Source organism: Cyprinus carpio, chromosome A5 (genome assembly GCF_018340385.1).
Source record: "Cyprinus carpio isolate SPL01 chromosome A5, ASM1834038v1, whole genome shotgun sequence".
Lineage (NCBI taxonomy): Eukaryota > Metazoa > Chordata > Actinopteri > Cypriniformes > Cyprinidae > Cyprinus > Cyprinus carpio.
Window position 1 is genome coordinate 33,440,868 of NC_056576.1, and position 18,219 is coordinate 33,459,086.

Here is an 18,219-nt window from a genome sequence, read left to right on the forward strand (position 1 = left end):
GTCTGAGCCGACTGAGTGTGAGAAGAAAAAAAGGCATATGGGTTCTGAAATTAGTACCAAGGTGATTGCAGATAACTAATAAAATAACTGTAAAATTTATACATGTAAAAATAAATATTGAGGTCTCTTGTTGTGAGGTAGGACACAAGATTAAGTACAGTAATGTGAAAAATTATACTGCATGCAGAACCACATCAACCTATTAAAAATGCTTTATCTTGTAAATACAAAAAGTCTAAAAATATAAATTAGAGAAACTAGCAAATCATTTTAGGACAATGACACAAGAAAGCAGCAAGTAAGAGAATAGAATAATGTGCTGTATCTTTAGAAAGCCTCGCCTGACTGAAGCTCACACACTCATGTTAGATATCACAAACCAAAGCAAAAGACTCTTCATAAGACAGCTGCAATTGAAATGTAAATTAGAATTAGTCAAGGCTATAGAGAGCAACTTAGCTGAGAATAAGAAATTTAGCATCTACTGAATAAATTTGCAACAAATTGACATCACAATATGTCCAGAGACACAGTCTTAGCTGCCACTTAAGCCTTTTGTTACAGCTTTACATTCCTAGCTTTATAAACAGAGAGCAAAAGTGTGAATTATCTAAATGTTTATGATGATGCTGAAAAGTCAAAGACATTATGTTGCAGCAGTTAAACTGTTGCAGATTATTGCATGGCAATACTTTGACAACGCACTAGGCAGAATCACAAGCTTCTGAAACACTGAAAGGAATAGTTCACCCAAAAATAAAAAAAAAAATAAAAAAAGTCCCAAATGGATTGTTTCTTACAAGCACACAGATTTTCACTTCACAAGATGTTAATTGATGGACTGGAGTGGTGTGGATTACTTGTAGATTATTGTGATGTTTTTATCTGCCGTTTGGACTCTCATTCTGACGGCACCCATTCACTGCAGAGGATCCACTGGTCATTTCTGCTTCATGCTACAGGTACATCTCGGATGGCCTGAGGGTGAGTAAATTTTCATTTTTGTCTGAACTATTCCTAAAGGCAACATGGTAAAAGCAAGTAAAAGAGCATGAATAAGGTTTAACATAAAAAAACCTTCTAAAATACAAATACACATTCTGACATCATACTGTAATTCTTTTGTACAATGGGATTTGAATATTTATCAAAATATTCTCCTTTTTTTTTATTATTTTTTTAAAATTGTGTTTGTTTTTTTTTGCTAAGAATTTAACATTCAAAAATGTTAACATGTAAAAACTAAACAGAATGAAAACAAGAGCTACAATACAGCTGCCCTAAGCAGAACTAAAAATACAACTTATAATAATAGAGCAATTTTCTGCCCTGAGGTACCATTGTAGTGATGTCCAAAAGTAAAAAAGAGAAATGTCTTGATAATCCATATCAAAATACCCATTTTTTCACTCCCATTAAAGTCAGAGAAAGTTCCCTGTTGAGAAAATGTGTATATGTTTTTTAATATCTGTGGTGTGCAAGTAATTTCTAGATAATCTCATTTTCAAAACGGTTCCTTTAAGAAAATGTTTTGCATTGTTGTAGAGTACCTTAGAAAAAAAAAAAAAAAAACATTTTGAGGAAAAGCAAATTTCCTTTGTGAGGTCCTGCTAAGTGTCCTCATCCCAAAGGCACAGCTGTTTATGAGGTGTGTAGAAGTCAAAGTGATAGCTTTTGCTGCAGCTCTTAATGCCACACTTGTAAGGGTTCGGCCCCTGGCCCCGGCAGTACTTCAGCTGACAGGGGAACCACTCCAGGTTTAACCTGTAACTGCAGGCGCAGGGCTGCCACGGGTCTGTCGTGGAGCTGCAGTTCTTTAAGCCAGTCACATTCAGACTCTGAGGAAAGACCTCAAATATTGAACCTTCCACCCCTGTCACAAAGAGAAAAGGACTCGATTGAAAAGGCCCAGCATGCAATCATGGGGTAGGTTGTAAAGTATTGGAATTTAATCAAATGTCACAAAGAGAAAAGGACTCGATTGAAATTGGTACAAAACAAAATGACTGTAAATAATGTAGAGTTTAAATATGACATTTGCAGGTCATTAGTCATTTTTTGCACTCACATTCAACCCTAACACTAAAACAGTAATATTGTAAAACATTATTACAAATTTAAAAATCTATCTATCTATCTATCTATCTATCTATCTATCTATCTATCTATCTATCTATCTATCTTGCTGCAACATGCAAACTAAGAACAGCTTTCGAGAGCTATAACTAAAATTTCACTATTCTATGTGATTGGTCTGTAAATACATACAAAGATACAAGAAAATAATGTATGAAAATGAACTGTCAGCATTCTTATTGAGTTTGATTCCTATATGGATGGTTCTTGTTCTTGTTTCTTCTGCTGTGTTCAGATGTGCAGTCTCTTGATAACATAAGAACGACAGCACTTGGAATGTGCATGAGCATAAACGACACAGTATACACACTAGCTGAATGCAGCGACAAAGTCACTCGCAGCCTTAACGGGACTGCATTAATGACCCTCTTGTCTAACCTTTGTCCAGCCAGTATTTGACATCTTGTTGTCGTGTGTACACCAGGTCTCGTGCATCCCTGCAGACATTATGAATATGAGTACTGAGGTGCCAGGAACGACTCATGTTGAGCGCCGCATTCATAGTGAACTCTTCCACACCACGTCTCTCGTCCGCACTCCGCACCACATGAGGGTTTTTCTGTTGGGTTCAAATAAGAAACATCAGAACATCTCAGGACATAAAGTTAATGCTTAGAAATTAAAACACATAACACAGAAAATACTAACAGTACACCATCAGTGATTCAATAATTCTCACCTTGCTGATTATGAATACATAATATACATAGTGTAAGTCTTACTTTGTGGTTATACTTTTGAGTTTTTAACATTTATTCCTGTGCTATACCTTGTGTTATTGAAAACATTTTTACAAACTTATTTCCAACAAGATATAATTCATACGACATTTAGGGGAAAAAATAGTTATTTTATCCATACATCAAAGTAAATGGAATAAAGAAATGTATACTATACAGGTTTGAATTGACATAAGGGCGAGTAAAAGACAAATTAGATTTTTGGGTGGACTACCACTTTAAAGGTGCTTTATGTAAGATTTTGACTTTACTAAAGCATAAAAATACCATAAGGTTTGCAGATATTTAAGAAACATGCTAAATTAACATACTTGTTTATCTGAAAAACAATGCTACAGTCAGTTAATCTCCTTTGAAAATGTGCGTTCCCGGCCGGTATGTCGGTATTTGTTTTGGTTTGTGAAACCTGCCCACTGCCAGTTTACACAATTGTATTTCGGCACCCCGGGTTGCCAGTTGGCGGAAAACACAGCGTATTTCATTTCATTCATTGTCAAGCACGCTCGCTCCTGTTGGTTTTTTGTGTCTTGAATCTTGCATGCTTCATGTGTGAGGTGTGGGGGGTGGGTGCTGGGTGAAATATCCATTATTTTGAATTTGGACTGCAATACCTAGTTCAACCACTCTGTGACAATCCTAAATACAGCCATGACCAGTATGAAAGTTAGCCTAAGCTGGTCTTTTCAGCAGGGTGCCACAGATGGTGTTGTAAAATTCTTTAAATTTTGACCTGTCTGAGTCGAGCCATGGCCTCACTGGGGATGAGCTCTCCATGATCCAAATGCGAGATGAAGCAGAGGGCCTGGTACTGACATTGTCCCTTCTCTGGCTCCCCAAGCACCAGGGCACGAAAAATCTTCACATGCTATAAGAAGGAAAAAATAAGAAGAAGAAGAAGAAGAAGAAAATGTGTGCTTAGACACACTGTCATACAACCTTCATTTCAACCATGAAACAGGGGACTGTATTACCAGGATATTTTTCAGATGAAATTACAGGACATGCAAATTAGAAGAACAAGCTTACATATACAGACATATATTATTTCCCAGTAAAAATATTTAATCCTTAAACAAAAGGCATTTACTTGGAATCCGTAGAGAGGCTAAACTGCATAAGATATCATTTTAAGCATTTAAGTATACAAGTATAAACCTCAACAAATGTTGTTGTTTTTTTTTTTTTTTGCAGTGAAGACATACAGTGTCCTCTAACACTGGTAGCCTTGGTAAATATATGAGCACAGCAGGCTGTCAAACATTTCTTCACGGTTTATTCACTTTGTTTTTTATTGAAAATATTCACAAAAACATTACAAACTCTTTACTCTAAAATACTGTATACATGTGCCACAGTTCTTGGCGACATCCCTCTGCCAAGTTTTGGTGGAACAAATATTTATTTTATTTACTTCACTTGAATTGTATTCATAATTTTACTTCAATCAAAGGTTAGAGCTTCTTGAATATTTAAATAAAAGACTAATATATATATATATATATATATATATATATATATATATATATATATATATATATATATACATACTCTATCTATTCTATTTTTTTTTTTAATTTTAATTTACATATACATATACATACACACACATATACATATACATATACATATACAACACACACACACACATACAAACATACATATATATATATATATATATATATATATATATACATATATATATGTATGTATGTTATGTATGGTGTAATACATTTGTGTGTGTGTGTATGTATATGTATATGTATATGTATATATATATATATATATATATATATATATATATATATATATATATACCAATATAGATATAATATAATAGCAAAAGAGTAAAAAATAATAAACAGCAAAAAAAAATGTATAGCCTGTTCTAATCCTATTTACCAAGGGTTCTAATATTATTAGAGGGTGCTGTATAAAAAGAATAATAATAAGAAAAAAAACAACAACAGCATTTAAGAAAAACATTTAGCTTCAACCAAAATGGATTTATCTTAGAATCAAATTTGCATAAGATATTAGAACTTATTTTTAAAGCCTTTATTTTGTGAACACTGAAAAAAAAACAGAGGCCCCAGTTCTTCAGAGCACATGCAACTCAAGCTCTTACCACGCTCTGAGCATCAGCTGATCCACTAATTTACCCAGAGCCAAGCAGGCTAACTGCTCCCATATGCACATATAACCAAGAATACAGCCTCTCTTTCATGACAACAATACTGCTTTTCTTTGCCTCCGTCCTAGTGGTAACTGCACTACAGTATTCACACTGAACATGACTGGAGTTGTGTGAACGTCAGCAAAGGAACGGGCTCTTTTTCTAAAAAAAAAAACAAAAAAAACAAACAAACAAAAAAAACCCAAAAAAAAAGAAGAATAAAATTTGTTTTGGAAAGGTCTGGTAGATTTTTACACAGAGTGAGGAATTAAGCTACTGTTATTCTGTTGATTATTTTCTTTGTCCGCGGACAAAGCAAACCTCCCTGCACCCCTAAAATGTGATTTTGACCGAAGGCAGACCCCACAGTGAAAAATGATTTTAAAAATGTTTTTATACTATGCCAACAATAACTTGTACTGAACCCAGAACCTTCTTTTAAATTCATCCAAATCATGTCCTTTAACATTTGGAGGTAATTAGTGTAAAAAAAATGTAATTTTAAAAATTTTTTTAATGTATTTTTTTTATTATGTTGTTTTATATTTTATAATGGTGTATGATATTCCCTGGCCTATGTTTCTTTGGCTGCACTGCATATTGCATGATTTTTCCCATACAGTGCACAGAATGACTTCGGCTGCAAGACTATTTGGCAACTTGCAGCTTGATTTCATCCAATTTTCCATGGATGGAAAGGAATCAGACTAAAATGTGATCCTGAAAAGAGGTTTCTACATGTCTATTGGGAAAAAAAAATGCTGTTTCAGAGTGCTGACAGTTTTTATGGCTAAAATATGATCTTCAGATAGTAATTTACATCAACACAAACAAATCTGTTAAATAGATGGTTTAATATTAATCTACAAATCCACTTTAAAGTTCTCTCAAACCTTTAAAATAACATTCATAAAAAGCTGAAAAAATCCATGTGTGTAATGTGATTCATAAAACAAGATCTGATGGCAAGCTGCAAAGATGGACAAGCATTTTTAAAAAGCTAAGGTCTTTTCACCAAATCAAAACAAATGTAAGTAGCGCCATCAAGTCAAAAAAAAGGTTTATTTTATTTTATTTTATTTTTTTTAAGTGGAATATCACCATTTGAAAAAGTACTATGGTGCAGTGATGGCATCAGATGGTAATACCATGGTACACTGATGTACATACAGTATCATTATAGTAAATGATGCTATTATAATGGTAATCATTTACCATCATACACACACAAAATAAATAAAAATCAATCAATCAAAAATAATAATAATAATAAAAAAATAGTAATCACATCACTTACAAAATGTACATTCTAATTGTACATCTATGTTTTTGAAATATACTATGCATTTTAAAATACCTTGGTACTTTTCAGAAAAATGCTACGTAATAGCTTAAATTAAATTAATACTAATTAAATTTAATTTAATTAAATTTAATTATACCTTGGTACTTTTCAGAAATATTGAAATTCAATATACCACAGTATTTACTTTCTGCGCAATTCTTAAGAATACCAACAGTGCTGCATGTCCAACAAACATAAACACCTAACTTTTGCACTCTCAACTTCATGTTCTGTTGCCACACAGTAACATAGGTAAAGCAGGGCTGCACTGAGATTTAAAAGTGCACTTGTGGTTGAATTATACTTAGTTGGATTTATACTCACGCGCTTGAAATCAGACAGGAATGTGATGAGAGTCCCGTCTGTCTGCCTGAACTCAACTGTTATTATGTCCTTCTCACTATCCGCCTCTAATAGCTCCTCCGTTATTTGACCATCATTGAGACGAACGAGCACCGTCAACCGTGAACAAACACTTAACGTTACCGAAAACAGCAGCGCGAACGCGACGAACGCTGTCTGGACTGAAGCCGGTAAAGACGCTCTCGAGTTCATTACAAAAGACGCTCACTTAACACAACAATGGGACATATCGTCAGAGTAAATTACTTAAAACAGGCGACAAACCGGTGGAGAGCGAATGTAAACGACTTTTTAGAGAGTTATTTAACGGTCGATGAAAAAATAATATAGTTAGAGATATACTTGCAGCTCGATGATCGCAGAAATTGCGTTTCCGTCAAAATTTTAATTTTCATCTAATGTTTGCTCGTGATGCAGAAAACACTCGCTTAATTATTCACGAACATTTTCTTCTTAAAAGCCTTCTCTTTATACAGTTTTCCCCCTGTTCGTTTAACTACTAACGTTAACTCGTAAAGCTCCTGTATTCTCGTCACTTCCTCTGAACTTCAGTAATTTGACTAAAGGCGCCTCGGGCCCCCACTGCATGGGGCCACTTCTTAAAGACACAGGCTCAGATTTCACACTGTTAAAACTACTTACTCTATTCACCGTGGGGATGAGGATCCTAAAAAATATGCTAGCCGTAGTTTTTATAAATATAATTGAATGAATGAATGAAGCATTGGGAACAGTTTGCCAGTGACAATTATCATCTCTGAATGAATTTAAGAAGCAGTTAAAAACATAATTTTTTATTTAATTAGCTTTTGATCAGGAATGAGCACTGAGGTATTGTCGCTGTAGTTACCCTTTTGGTCTGTCTTGTATGTTGTGTATTGATGATTTTTTTATTTGCTATAATATTCTTTTAATTGAACTTACTTTACAGCACTTTGGTCAACTTAGTTGTTTTATTAGGTGCTTTATAAATAAAGTTGGAGTTGGAGTTATACAGCATTTATAAGTACTTATATTAATTAATTAATTATAACCCTCTGTGGGACATGGACATTGGCTTATATTTTAATAAAAAAAAAAAATGTAATTATTATTTCCCCTGACTTTTAATAGATTTCATTATTATTATTATTAGTAGTAGTAGTAGCAGTATTAGTAGTAGTATTGTTATTATTATATATTTTTTTCATAATAATAATAATAATTATTGTTGTTGTCTCATATTTATTCAACTAACTATTTAGCATTTTATATCCATTATCTTTTAAAATCAACATCAAAAAATACATCACATTCACAGACTTATCAACAATAAGACACTTTTCATTTCTGTACACCACGTGATTTGAGATTTGAGTAAAGCATCTGATAACAAACATTATAAAATTGTCCCCCAAAATGTTTGGACTCTTAAGTCACACCTAAAAATATATGAATATCATTGCACTACATTACACAAAAATCAAACCAAGTAGTATTATTTAAAACAAACAAACAAACAAATCTCCAGTACACTGTTCATACAAAACAATTCTTAAGAAGTTTGTTAGGTTTCGAATGACAAAGAATTGTTGTATCGTTCAAAATTATGACAAAAGTATTTCACACTTTTCAAACAAAAGGACTAATTCACCCAAAAATGGTAATTCTTACATAATTTGCTCACCATGTTCCAAACTCGTCTAATTTTCTTTCTTCTGCAGAACACACTAGAAGATATTTGAAAAATGTTTGTGGTTAAATTTGAACTCTAACCAAAAATACGTGTTGCCAGTGTTTACGGTTTTAAACAGGCCGGAGCCTCATGTCAGATTTGGGGGGCAGCAGGATGCCAGAAGGTGGCGGGTGACCCTCACTTCTAGCCTTCTGAACTTTAACCTTTTGATCTTCTGAAGACTTTTGTAGGCTCACATTAAACATACATTCCTGGTATGCAGTGCACTTCACTAGAATAATGTGTAATAGGACAGCTGCACACCATAATATTATTAATCTGTTGAGAAACAGGTTAAAATAAGACTTGAGAAAAAAACAATGACTGTATAATGTCATCATATCACAGATAAAATAATGGCCATATATTTTGGTAAGCTTTGGTAAAACTTTATTTTACAGTAATGTTACGCGTTACCCATATTTAAAATAGTAATAACAGTAAATTATGCATAATTATGTGCAACTAACCCTATAAAACAGTAGTACATTGTAATTAATTAACATTACTCAGTACACCTTAAAATAAAGTGTAACTAAAGTTTCTCTGCAGTTTTGCAGAAAGCCAGCATAGCTCTCTGAATTTATGACATAACAACATGAAAGTTTAATCTGTGAAAAGCATGGCCTGTCTTGTAAAGTGCTCCCACTGAGCTACTTCTGACCTGCTGTGACCCCAGTAGACTGACTGTGAGGTTTATAAAGATCTTTACCCTCCTTCACTGCAGTCTCATGAATTCATTTGTCACCAGACTCTCTGGAGTCATTTTAAATGAGCGGAGCCCTTAACTGCTGCTAGGGGATTCAGACAAGTGCTCTGAAACTAATGGCATGAATCACTGACTAAAGAATGTAGTTCTTAGAAGGTTACCCATTAGAAATGCTGTCTATTCTTAAAACAGAATTATATCCAATATTATACTTTCATAATAGCTCTTGCATAAACAAAGGAATGCAATATAAATACTGTAAAATATTTGACACTAAAGGTTAAATTGCGTAAGGATGATTTTCATAAATAGATTGGAGAATGTTATAAAACAATAAATAGAATAAATAGAATGTTATAAAAGAATAAATAGAATGTTATAAAATTGATTTTATAGAGCTTGTCAATTGTTGCCATGTTTGTTAACATACGTTGTAATTTTATACAATTAATTATAATTTTATTTGGCTAGTAATGGCTACATTTTCTGTATGCTACCTTTTCCAATTTATTATTATTATTAGTTTTAAAATATCACATTAAACACATATATGTTGTGTTGGTTTTTTTTTTTTTTTTTTTTTTTACTACTACTACTATATTTCACACACACACACACACACACACACACACACACACACACACACACACACACACACACACACACACACACACACACACACATATATATATATAAGTTTATCCTTGTCAAATCAGTGTCCATAAACAACAGGTTCCCAGTCGACCTTTCATGGCTTCAAATATGACCCATAAGGTAATGTAAATATAATATTTACTACTGTATAAGCCTGAACTGTTATTTTGCACATTGCATCAGAAAATGAATGAATGAAGAAAAGAAGATGAATAAAAAAGAAACTGACTTAATGTCACACGGATGAAGACAGAAAATTAGTTATGTTTATGGTAGTCCAGTCCTACAGGATATTTATGTTTTAATTGATGTTGGGGTTAGATATTTCTGATGATTTTCTAATTTACAATTTCTTCCCCAAAATAAGAGAATGGTGTGGTCTGATAAACTTTGACACGTCTTACATCTTTACATTTTTTGTATGTTATTCAAGGTCAACATCATCATGAATACAGTATGTGAGAAAAGTGTTTCTTTATCTCCTCTGCTGGCCAATAACAAAACATGTAAGTATTAAAGCCATAATCCTGTAAATGACAGCTGTGTAGTAACTGTCAGATCCAGATGCAGTGAGGACAGAGAGCAACAGACGTGTCACTTGCACCTGCAGCCCTCAAAAAAACATGTCTTAGACACATCCCCTAATGCCTTTCTTGAAACATGCCTCAATTTTCTTTTTCAGAGATTAATTTCCTGTTAAAGATGCTTATGTAGAAATTAATATAACTTTCTTTTTACATAGCTTTCTCAGGTAAAAGCTGTGAATTTTTACATTCCTATTCAAAACATAAACAGAACACCAATTTTGACACGTTTCAAGATGAATGTACATTTTATTGATTTTTGTTCATTTGTAATGTTTTCTGTTGGGAACAATGGTTAACGTTATTTCCATCAGTACATTTTATTAATAGCTGATTTGGGGAAATCAGTTCCTGCAAAAATCAAAACAATACGTACCAAAGTATAAATCTATTTGTGTAGTCATATAATGCCATTATCTGATAAAGTATCTTCAAGTTAAAAATCTTGACTGCTCATTTCCGAAAGGTATTTATTTTATAGTAGCCTGTGACAATAAAACAATATCTGAGGGCCAAGCACTTCATTTCAATAGTTAAACTATCTGTGGAGAAAGATTAGACCAGCAAAATTAACAGAATCAGTCATTTTGACCGCTTTTTTTACTACGGATGACTGCCTTTTCTGGACATTCTTGATGTTTCCACACAATGAAGGGGGTCCAACACCACTCTCCTTTGGAAATTGGGTGCTTGGAGAGCCCAAACAGTTCAAAACCTCAGTTTTCAGGAAACTGGGAGCTGGATCAGCCTGAGAACCCTAGAGGAACAGAATGGGACAGTGAGTCAAAAAAGTCTCAGTTACAATGACAGTCTGTTCCACTATCTGGACAAAAACAGTCGAAACACTCTCTTGTTCTTTGTTCCACAGATGAAAACAAAGTCCTACAGGTTTGGAACAACATAAGGGGAAAAGGATGACAGAATTTTCCTTTTCATCTGTCATTCAAAAATTCTTGATATGAATGAAGTTTTCATGCAAAGGTCAGAACAGACAAGCTCAAATCTGCAGAATCTGAAGTAAGAACGCCAGTCTTCGTTTTGATAAACAACAAGACCGGTTGTTGTTCCTCCATACCATAAAAGAAGCAGGTTGCCTATTTCTTTTTTCCGCCTAAAGACATGCTCTCTGTTTTCTTCTTCTGTGCCTGAAAAGAGAGTACACCATAATGCAAAGGCAAAATAATAAAGAATCTTACACCCTCAAAAATAAAGGTCTATGGTTTCATGAAGAAACTTTAATATCCATGGAACCTTTCCACTGAACGAAAGGTTCTTTAGATTTTTTTTTTTTTATTATTATTCTTCACACTAAGAACAAAAATGGTTCTTTTAAGAACTGTTCACTGAAAGGTTCTTTGGGGAACCCAAAATGGAATCACTTGGAAACCCCCCTTTTGGAACTTTGATTTTTATGAGTGTAGTTCTTCTGATTTGTGTTTTGGACACAAAGCCATTTACAAAGCTCCAGGACTTCCTCTACATGCACGGTCTCGTTACCTCTGACATGGCATCATCTATCTGCTTGAGCTCTTCATAGTGATCACGGGAGTCCCTCAAGGGCTGAACCATGATCTCCTCAATCTGCGGAAAGAGCTGAACACAGATACAGGGTCTCTATGTTATGCAACTTCAGTTCAGAGTTCCAGTTCACATGTTAATCTCTATAACGCATGTACAAACCTTCATGACATTCTCAAACATTGGGATGAGGACGAATTTAATGAAGCCAATTTGTGCTGTTGGTTTGGTGACTTTGTCACGATCCATAAATGGAGCCACAGGAAGACCTTCTGTCTTTTCTCTGTCACTCTGCCAAAACAAACCAAAAAGCAAGCCACAATATGTGGGGTCCCAAAGTCTGATCAAATCAAAATCTTCCAGTTCTGTTGGAAATAATCAGAAATTAAATATTTAGGGTGTCCATGCTGATTAAAAGAAAAACAAAAAATCGTACTGACCCCAAACTTTTGAATGGTAGTGTAAGCATATAATGAAATAATAGAAGCAAAATAAGCTTTTTACCACATTCATTTTCAAAGTGCTTTCATGAAACTGCTTGTATTGCAGTACCTGCATGAAGTACTCCTCCAGGAGACAGTCCACCCACGGCTCTGCCACCTCAGTGGGTCTGACCTCATTGGAGATGTCACAACACTTGATCAACACCATCTTCAGCTGTAAAGACACAGAACTGCGTATGAAGTACAGAGCCAACACATTTTTAGAATGCAGTTTAAATCAAAACATACGCATTTAACATGCTCCTCATTGGTAAAGTCAAAGCTGTCCACTTTCTGTTTGAAGGAGTCCAGTATCTCTCCATGTCTAGCCATATCTGTCGCCAGAATTAGAGTAATGATCGCCTACAACAGATACAAAAAATGCATGCAGGATTGTTTAGATTTTGAACTATAATGCACAGAAGTTACAGTCTATCTATAGAATGCCAGCAATTGCTCCATTTGTATATTTGTTTAACAAAGACTACCACTCAAAAGTCTGGGGTCAGAAAGATTTTTTTTTAATACTTTTGCAAGGATGCATTTAATTGATTAAAAGTGACTGTAAAGAGTTCTTTTGAACTCTCTGTTCATCAGAGCAGCAAATCAGCAAATTAGAGTGATTGCTGAAGGATCATGTGACGTTGAAGACTGGAGTAATGACTGCTGTGCAATTACATGAATAAATGACATCTTAAAATACATTCAAATAATAAAACACTCAATTTAAACTGCAACCATATTTTACACTATTAAAGTTTTACTGTATTTTTGATCAAATAAATGCATCCTTGGTGAGCATAAGAGACCAATCACAAACTTTTGAAACTCTGATCTCTGAGCAATACAGTGTTCTTCTGGGTAGAAACTGCATGTGCAATACGAAGTGTATCGGAGGTACCTGTCGTATCTGTTTGAAGGAGTCAGGCTCCACGTTGGCAAATATGTTGCACTCAGGCATAGAGAGGATCTGGAAAGCCACAGCACAGTGATGGTTTTCCAGAGGAGAGATATCATTATACCGCACGGCCAGCTCAGTGCGAGCATTAATCTGATACCTGATTACAGAGGAAAACCTTTATCAATTCCTACTGTATAAATGATACTGACCATATCATAAGATATCATAACTGCCCACACACATTCAACTAGTCAGTGGCACTAATAATGCAGACAGTGTTGCCAGTGGTAATTTTTCTGAGAGGGTGGATATGTGACATATACATACGTGTTGTTGTATCCCGGGTGGTCCAGGTCATGACACACGGCTGCAGTCATCAAAATACACATGTCTGTCATAGTAAGCCTCTCCTAGGGAACAAAAACAAGTAGCATGTTGACCTGACAAATGCATACGAGCACTCTCTCTGAAGAACAGATACACGCGTGGCCATGACCTCACCTGAAGGTTACACAGATGGATCATTCCATACATCATCTGGCTCACACAAAAGCAGTGGCGGAAGTTGTGGAAAGGGTTGTCGCGATAGTTTTCTTGAATCGCAAGCTTTATTTAGCAGACACACAGCAGGTGAGTTTTAAAGCCTAGTACTCCCGTTCATTCAGAATTTAAATATGCAGGAAAGCTCATCTTACCAGCCATCTTTTGAGAGTTATGGGGTTCATGTTAAACTCCTTAACCAGTCCAAGGTCATGATACATATACTCCAGACAGCTGAGCATCTATATACAGCATTCATTTAATGAACAAACACAATTCACCACATGACCTGTTTGTCAGATAAAACAACTAATGCTGATAACCACACACTTCATTTTTTATTTTTTTTACAAAGGGAAATTACAAATGAGATCGAATTCATATCACAATTTCTAGAAAAACCTTGGTGAAGTGCGCTTAATTGTACTGAATGTGCACTTGTAGAGTACATCAAATCTTAAAAACATATATTTTAAAAATATACTTGCATATAATAGTAATGTTTTAATAATCTTTTGTTGTGCTTTAAAGAAGTACACTTATTTTAATGTGTACTTGATCATAATTTTAGTTGTAGCGTGTTATTTGATATTATATATATAGAATAGAAATTACATTCAAGTATATTTTAGTTTACTATAAATGCTTGTTATAATAATGCTTGCGCTACACTTTTACCATATTTTAAATTACATATAAAGCTATACTTAAGTCCTACTTAATTGTACATTTTATATAAATTTAAAATATAATACATTTATTTATTGATGGATGGATGGATTGATTGATTGCAATTAACATGCCATTAAGTGTTCTTAAGTGTGATTGTTTATTTAATTATCTGTCCCATTTTGGCTGATTTTTTAAAAAAAAGAAAAACTGATTAACTAAGAACTCCATCAAGTCTCTTAAGCCATGAAAGAGCAATTAAAATAAATGAATAAATAAATAAAATTCCTGTTAGTGGGACAAAAATAAAAACATGCATGTCTCAGGATATCTTGACACAAAAAAGATGACAAACCTCATTGTGTTCCCAATGCCATACATCAAAGGTGGGCTTTTTCAGAGTCTCTATGGTTTCCTGAGAAAGTGTGTACTGCAAAAACACAAAACAGAGCGACAAGACACAGAATTACAAATGATTGCAACAGCACTGCAATGATTTTATTTGGTTGCAGTATGCAACCCCCAGAAATGTATTTATTTATTTATTTATTTATTTTACCTTTGGGTAGCTCGGGACATCTCGCCTGGGAGACAGTTTCTTCCCATCATCAGAAAAGTTATATTTGCAATTGCAGTTCATTCTGTTCGAAAGAGATAAACAACCAATTAAAAAGCAAAGGAACATAGACTCCTAATGAAATTACTGTGCTAAACTAAACTAAACAAAAAATAAAATAAAATAAAATAAAATAAAATAAAATAAAATAAAATAAAATAAAATAAAACAGCTGTTCTTACCTGACTCCTCCTCTAGAGGTCATTTCATCCCTTAATTTCTTCAGATCATTTTTACACTTCTCAATTTCCACCACTTTAAGTCCCTCCACTGTAATGATACAAAGACTTTTACTTCACAACATCAGGTGTGAGTTCTGACATGCATGAGCCTCAGAGCATCACTCACGCTCCACTCTCTTCTCCAGCATGGTCAGTCGGTTGGTCACTTCAGTCTTCAGCTCATTGATCCTAAAAGCCCTGAAACAAATATTGCATTATGTAATTCCACACACTGATCTGAATCATAACATTTACTTTACAGCAAATGCAGACTCATTTCGACATGACATGGCTCACCTGCTGAACTGCTCTGCCACTTGTGACAAGACGTTCTGGAACATGTCTTCCTTCTCTTTTGAGAGGAATACAAAGTCATTTATGTTACTGTCATTTGCCTTATTTCTAATCTAGTTTTACTTAACACATGTAATCAGCAATCCTTTTGGCTAATTATGTACAATTTAATGAGTACAACTTTTTTCATACCTCCTCCTTGGTTTGCAGAATGAGGCATAACCTTATATAAGTTGCTTGAAATGAAGAAAGAAACAATGCTTCTTAATTATTCATTAAATTACAATAATATAATAATTATTATAATAACAAGAAGTCGCATTATGTTTACTATGTTGAATTCTTACTTTGGAGTGTTTGCAGGCATGCTGGGGTCAATAGATACTAGTGCTCCTTCTGAGTCAATCAGAAGTATAGCCGTGTTTCTGGAGAGACACAACAAATTTAAGACATATTTGGGACAATAATCTGGACTAATTACTTCATTTTATGAGACGATTTATGAGACTGACCTGGCAATATTGGATGATGAGCAAAGAAGCTCCTTAATATCACATGGGCTACAGTGTCGACTGAAAATCACCTAAAAACATAAGAGATCATTAATACTAAATAATAACTAGAGGTGCTGTGTACGTCATTATAAGACTGTGACTCTAGTGAGTGGGGCTGAATTTGCCCTTGGCAGGTGTCAGAGGTGCTTGTTTGTGTCAAAGGCACCTGTCACTCACAATGACCCTCAACATATTTTTAACACAAGTACTTATCCTAAACAGGGTGCCTGTCTTAAAACACATTAAACAACTACAGTCTGTAAGTATGCTAACATTAATATTAATAAAATGTTGTCTCTATTATACAAGTAGTAATGCTACTGTTCAAAAAATGTAGGCGGATATTAAGATTTCTTTTAAAGAAAATAAATTAACACTTTTATTCATCAAGGATCAAAGACAATTAAAAAACAAAATATTTCTATTTCAAATAAACGCTGTTCTTTTTATTCTTTAAATAATCCTGAAAAGTGTATCACAGGCTCAGAAACAGTTTTCAGCTGTTTTCATAATAATAAGAAATGTTTCTTGAGCAGCAAATCAGATTTCTGAAGGATCATGTGACACTGAAAACTGGAATAAGTTCATCACAGGAATAAAATACATTTTAAAATATATTCAAATAGCTAAATAAATAAACAAATAATAACATTTCATGATATTTTTATTGTATCAAATAAATGCAGCTGTGGTGAGCATAAGAGACTTCTTATGTTCAAAAACAGCACAAATCCTACCGACCTCAAACCCTTGAAAAAAGTATTTGGACATTTTTGCCTTAAAGTATTAGGTACAAAAATATCAAACCAATGGCATTTATCTTAAAGGAAGCCAGGACAAGCATACTTTCAACCAGAACTTTAAAAAAATAATAATAAAAATAATAATAATAATAATTTTACAAGATAAAATAATAAAAATAGTGTTCAAAAGTAAGACAATTTACCAAACCTTGGTGAATCATATTCCTAGATAATGTGATGAACTACTGTGGTCACTCTGACACCTGTGTGAACTTTTAGAGAATTTCTTGAAGTTATAACCACACCAGTCTATTAGAAATTACTGTAAAAAAAAAATTGATTCCTAAAAGCTGAAGTTAGTTCAGAGAAGCTCTAGCATCATTTATTTACTAACCCCATCAGTCCATTACATGCATACATTTGTATGCGTGCCACCAAATAGGTTAACTGAATGTTTGGTTTAATACCTGAAATATCTAATCATACTGTAAATTAGCAAATGTATTCGCAATTAAAATGCATCTTATTTTAGTGGTGTCTTAAACATACAGCTCTTATGTTTGAAATCTTAGACTCACCCTTTGCACTTTTCCATCCACATCCAGATAAATAGTCTTAGGGGCATAAGACGAAGAACTCGATCCCATGATGACCTCTGATATTGATGATGCTTTGGCAGTAGATACACAATCTATGGCTACCTCCTTCTCTGGACCAGCAAAGAACATAAAAAAAAAAAGATTTTCTTCCTATACAAGTAACATGCAACTACTGATTGCATAGGATATAAAGTAGATTCATGGCACTAAAACAGTATTTGTAGAATGATAATTGACAGTTCAGTGAAAACAGTTGTCTTACCTCAGCATGTGCCATTCAGTCTGGTGCAGCCACTCACTCATGCGGTCCCTTCAGCAGGAGTCACAGCTCTGCTCTTTATAGGCTGACACTCATTCTGAGTGTTGCCAAGGAACTGTTAGAGTAGAGAGCTGACTATGTACTCCATGTCATCTACTGCTTGGAGGCGACACACGTATCCATTACAACACTGTTCCTTTTGATGACACATGCAATATCTACCCAAACATATTCAATAAAGAATGCTTGAATGATTGAATTTTCTTTATGCATCATCAATTATTAGAATTTTATTTCGAATTATATATGTATGTATACACACACACACATGCATAATATATTGAGGATAATTATATACTGTAAATAGCTTGGTAATAGATTCACACTATGACTGAAAGTATAACA

General features: G+C 34.0%; 2 protein-coding genes across 4 annotated transcripts; both read right to left on the reverse strand.

Moving 5' to 3' along the window:
• Positions 1-1,545: 1,545 nt before the first annotated feature.
• On the reverse strand, positions 1,546-7,303 carry oafb (OAF homolog b (Drosophila)). Its single transcript, XM_042756979.1, has 4 exons — positions 6,719-7,303; positions 3,607-3,741; positions 2,515-2,695; positions 1,546-1,873 (listed from the first exon to the last, which is right to left on the reverse strand). Exons 1-4 carry the CDS (start codon positions 6,947-6,949, stop codon positions 1,611-1,613), a joined length of 810 nt encoding a protein of 269 aa, XP_042612913.1. The 5' UTR covers positions 6,950-7,303; the 3' UTR covers positions 1,546-1,610.
• A 3,349-nt stretch (positions 7,304-10,652) lies between these two features.
• On the reverse strand, positions 10,653-18,141 carry pde9ab (phosphodiesterase 9ab). 3 transcript variants are annotated; one of them, XM_042756983.1, is made up of 20 exons: positions 17,818-18,135; positions 17,535-17,660; positions 16,172-16,242; positions 16,007-16,084; positions 15,852-15,895; positions 15,663-15,717; positions 15,493-15,563; positions 15,327-15,414; positions 15,088-15,169; positions 14,884-14,958; positions 14,015-14,101; positions 13,821-13,925; positions 13,647-13,729; positions 13,320-13,476; positions 12,668-12,781; positions 12,489-12,593; positions 12,099-12,227; positions 11,916-12,011; positions 11,494-11,563; positions 11,033-11,175 (listed from the first exon to the last, which is right to left on the reverse strand). In XM_042756983.1, exons 1-19 carry the CDS (start codon positions 17,830-17,832, stop codon positions 11,513-11,515), a joined length of 1,632 nt encoding a protein of 543 aa, XP_042612917.1. In that variant the 5' UTR covers positions 17,833-18,135; the 3' UTR covers positions 11,033-11,175; positions 11,494-11,512. The 3 variants fall into 3 exon arrangements, with proteins under 3 accessions (XP_042612914.1, XP_042612916.1, XP_042612917.1); XM_042756980.1 differs by lacking the exon at positions 11,494-11,563 and having other exon boundaries at positions 10,653-11,175; positions 17,818-18,141; XM_042756982.1 differs by lacking the exon at positions 11,494-11,563 and having other exon boundaries at positions 10,653-11,175; positions 17,535-17,665.
• Between the last annotated feature and the right edge of the window lie 78 nt (positions 18,142-18,219).

Coding starts and splice junctions, on each gene's coding strand:
- oafb (XM_042756979.1), bottom strand. CDS start 6,949: ATGAACTCGAGAGCGTCTTTACCGGCTTCAGTCCAGACAGCGTTCGTC. Junction 3,742..6,718: donor TCCTGTCTGATTTCAAGCGC/GTGAGTATAAAT, acceptor TCCTTCTTATAG/CATGTGAAGATTTTTCGTGC. Junction 2,696..3,606: donor CCATGGCTCGACTCAGACAG/GTCAAAATTTAA, acceptor TGAACCCAACAG/AAAAACCCTCATGTGGTGCG.
- pde9ab (XM_042756980.1), bottom strand. Junction 15,896..16,006: donor ATGCCTGCAAACACTCCAAA/GTAAGAATTCAA, acceptor CTTCATTTCAAG/CAACTTATATAAGGTTATGC. Junction 13,926..14,014: donor TAACTCTCAAAAGATGGCTG/GTAAGATGAGCT, acceptor TGCTAAATAAAG/CTTGCGATTCAAGAAAACTA.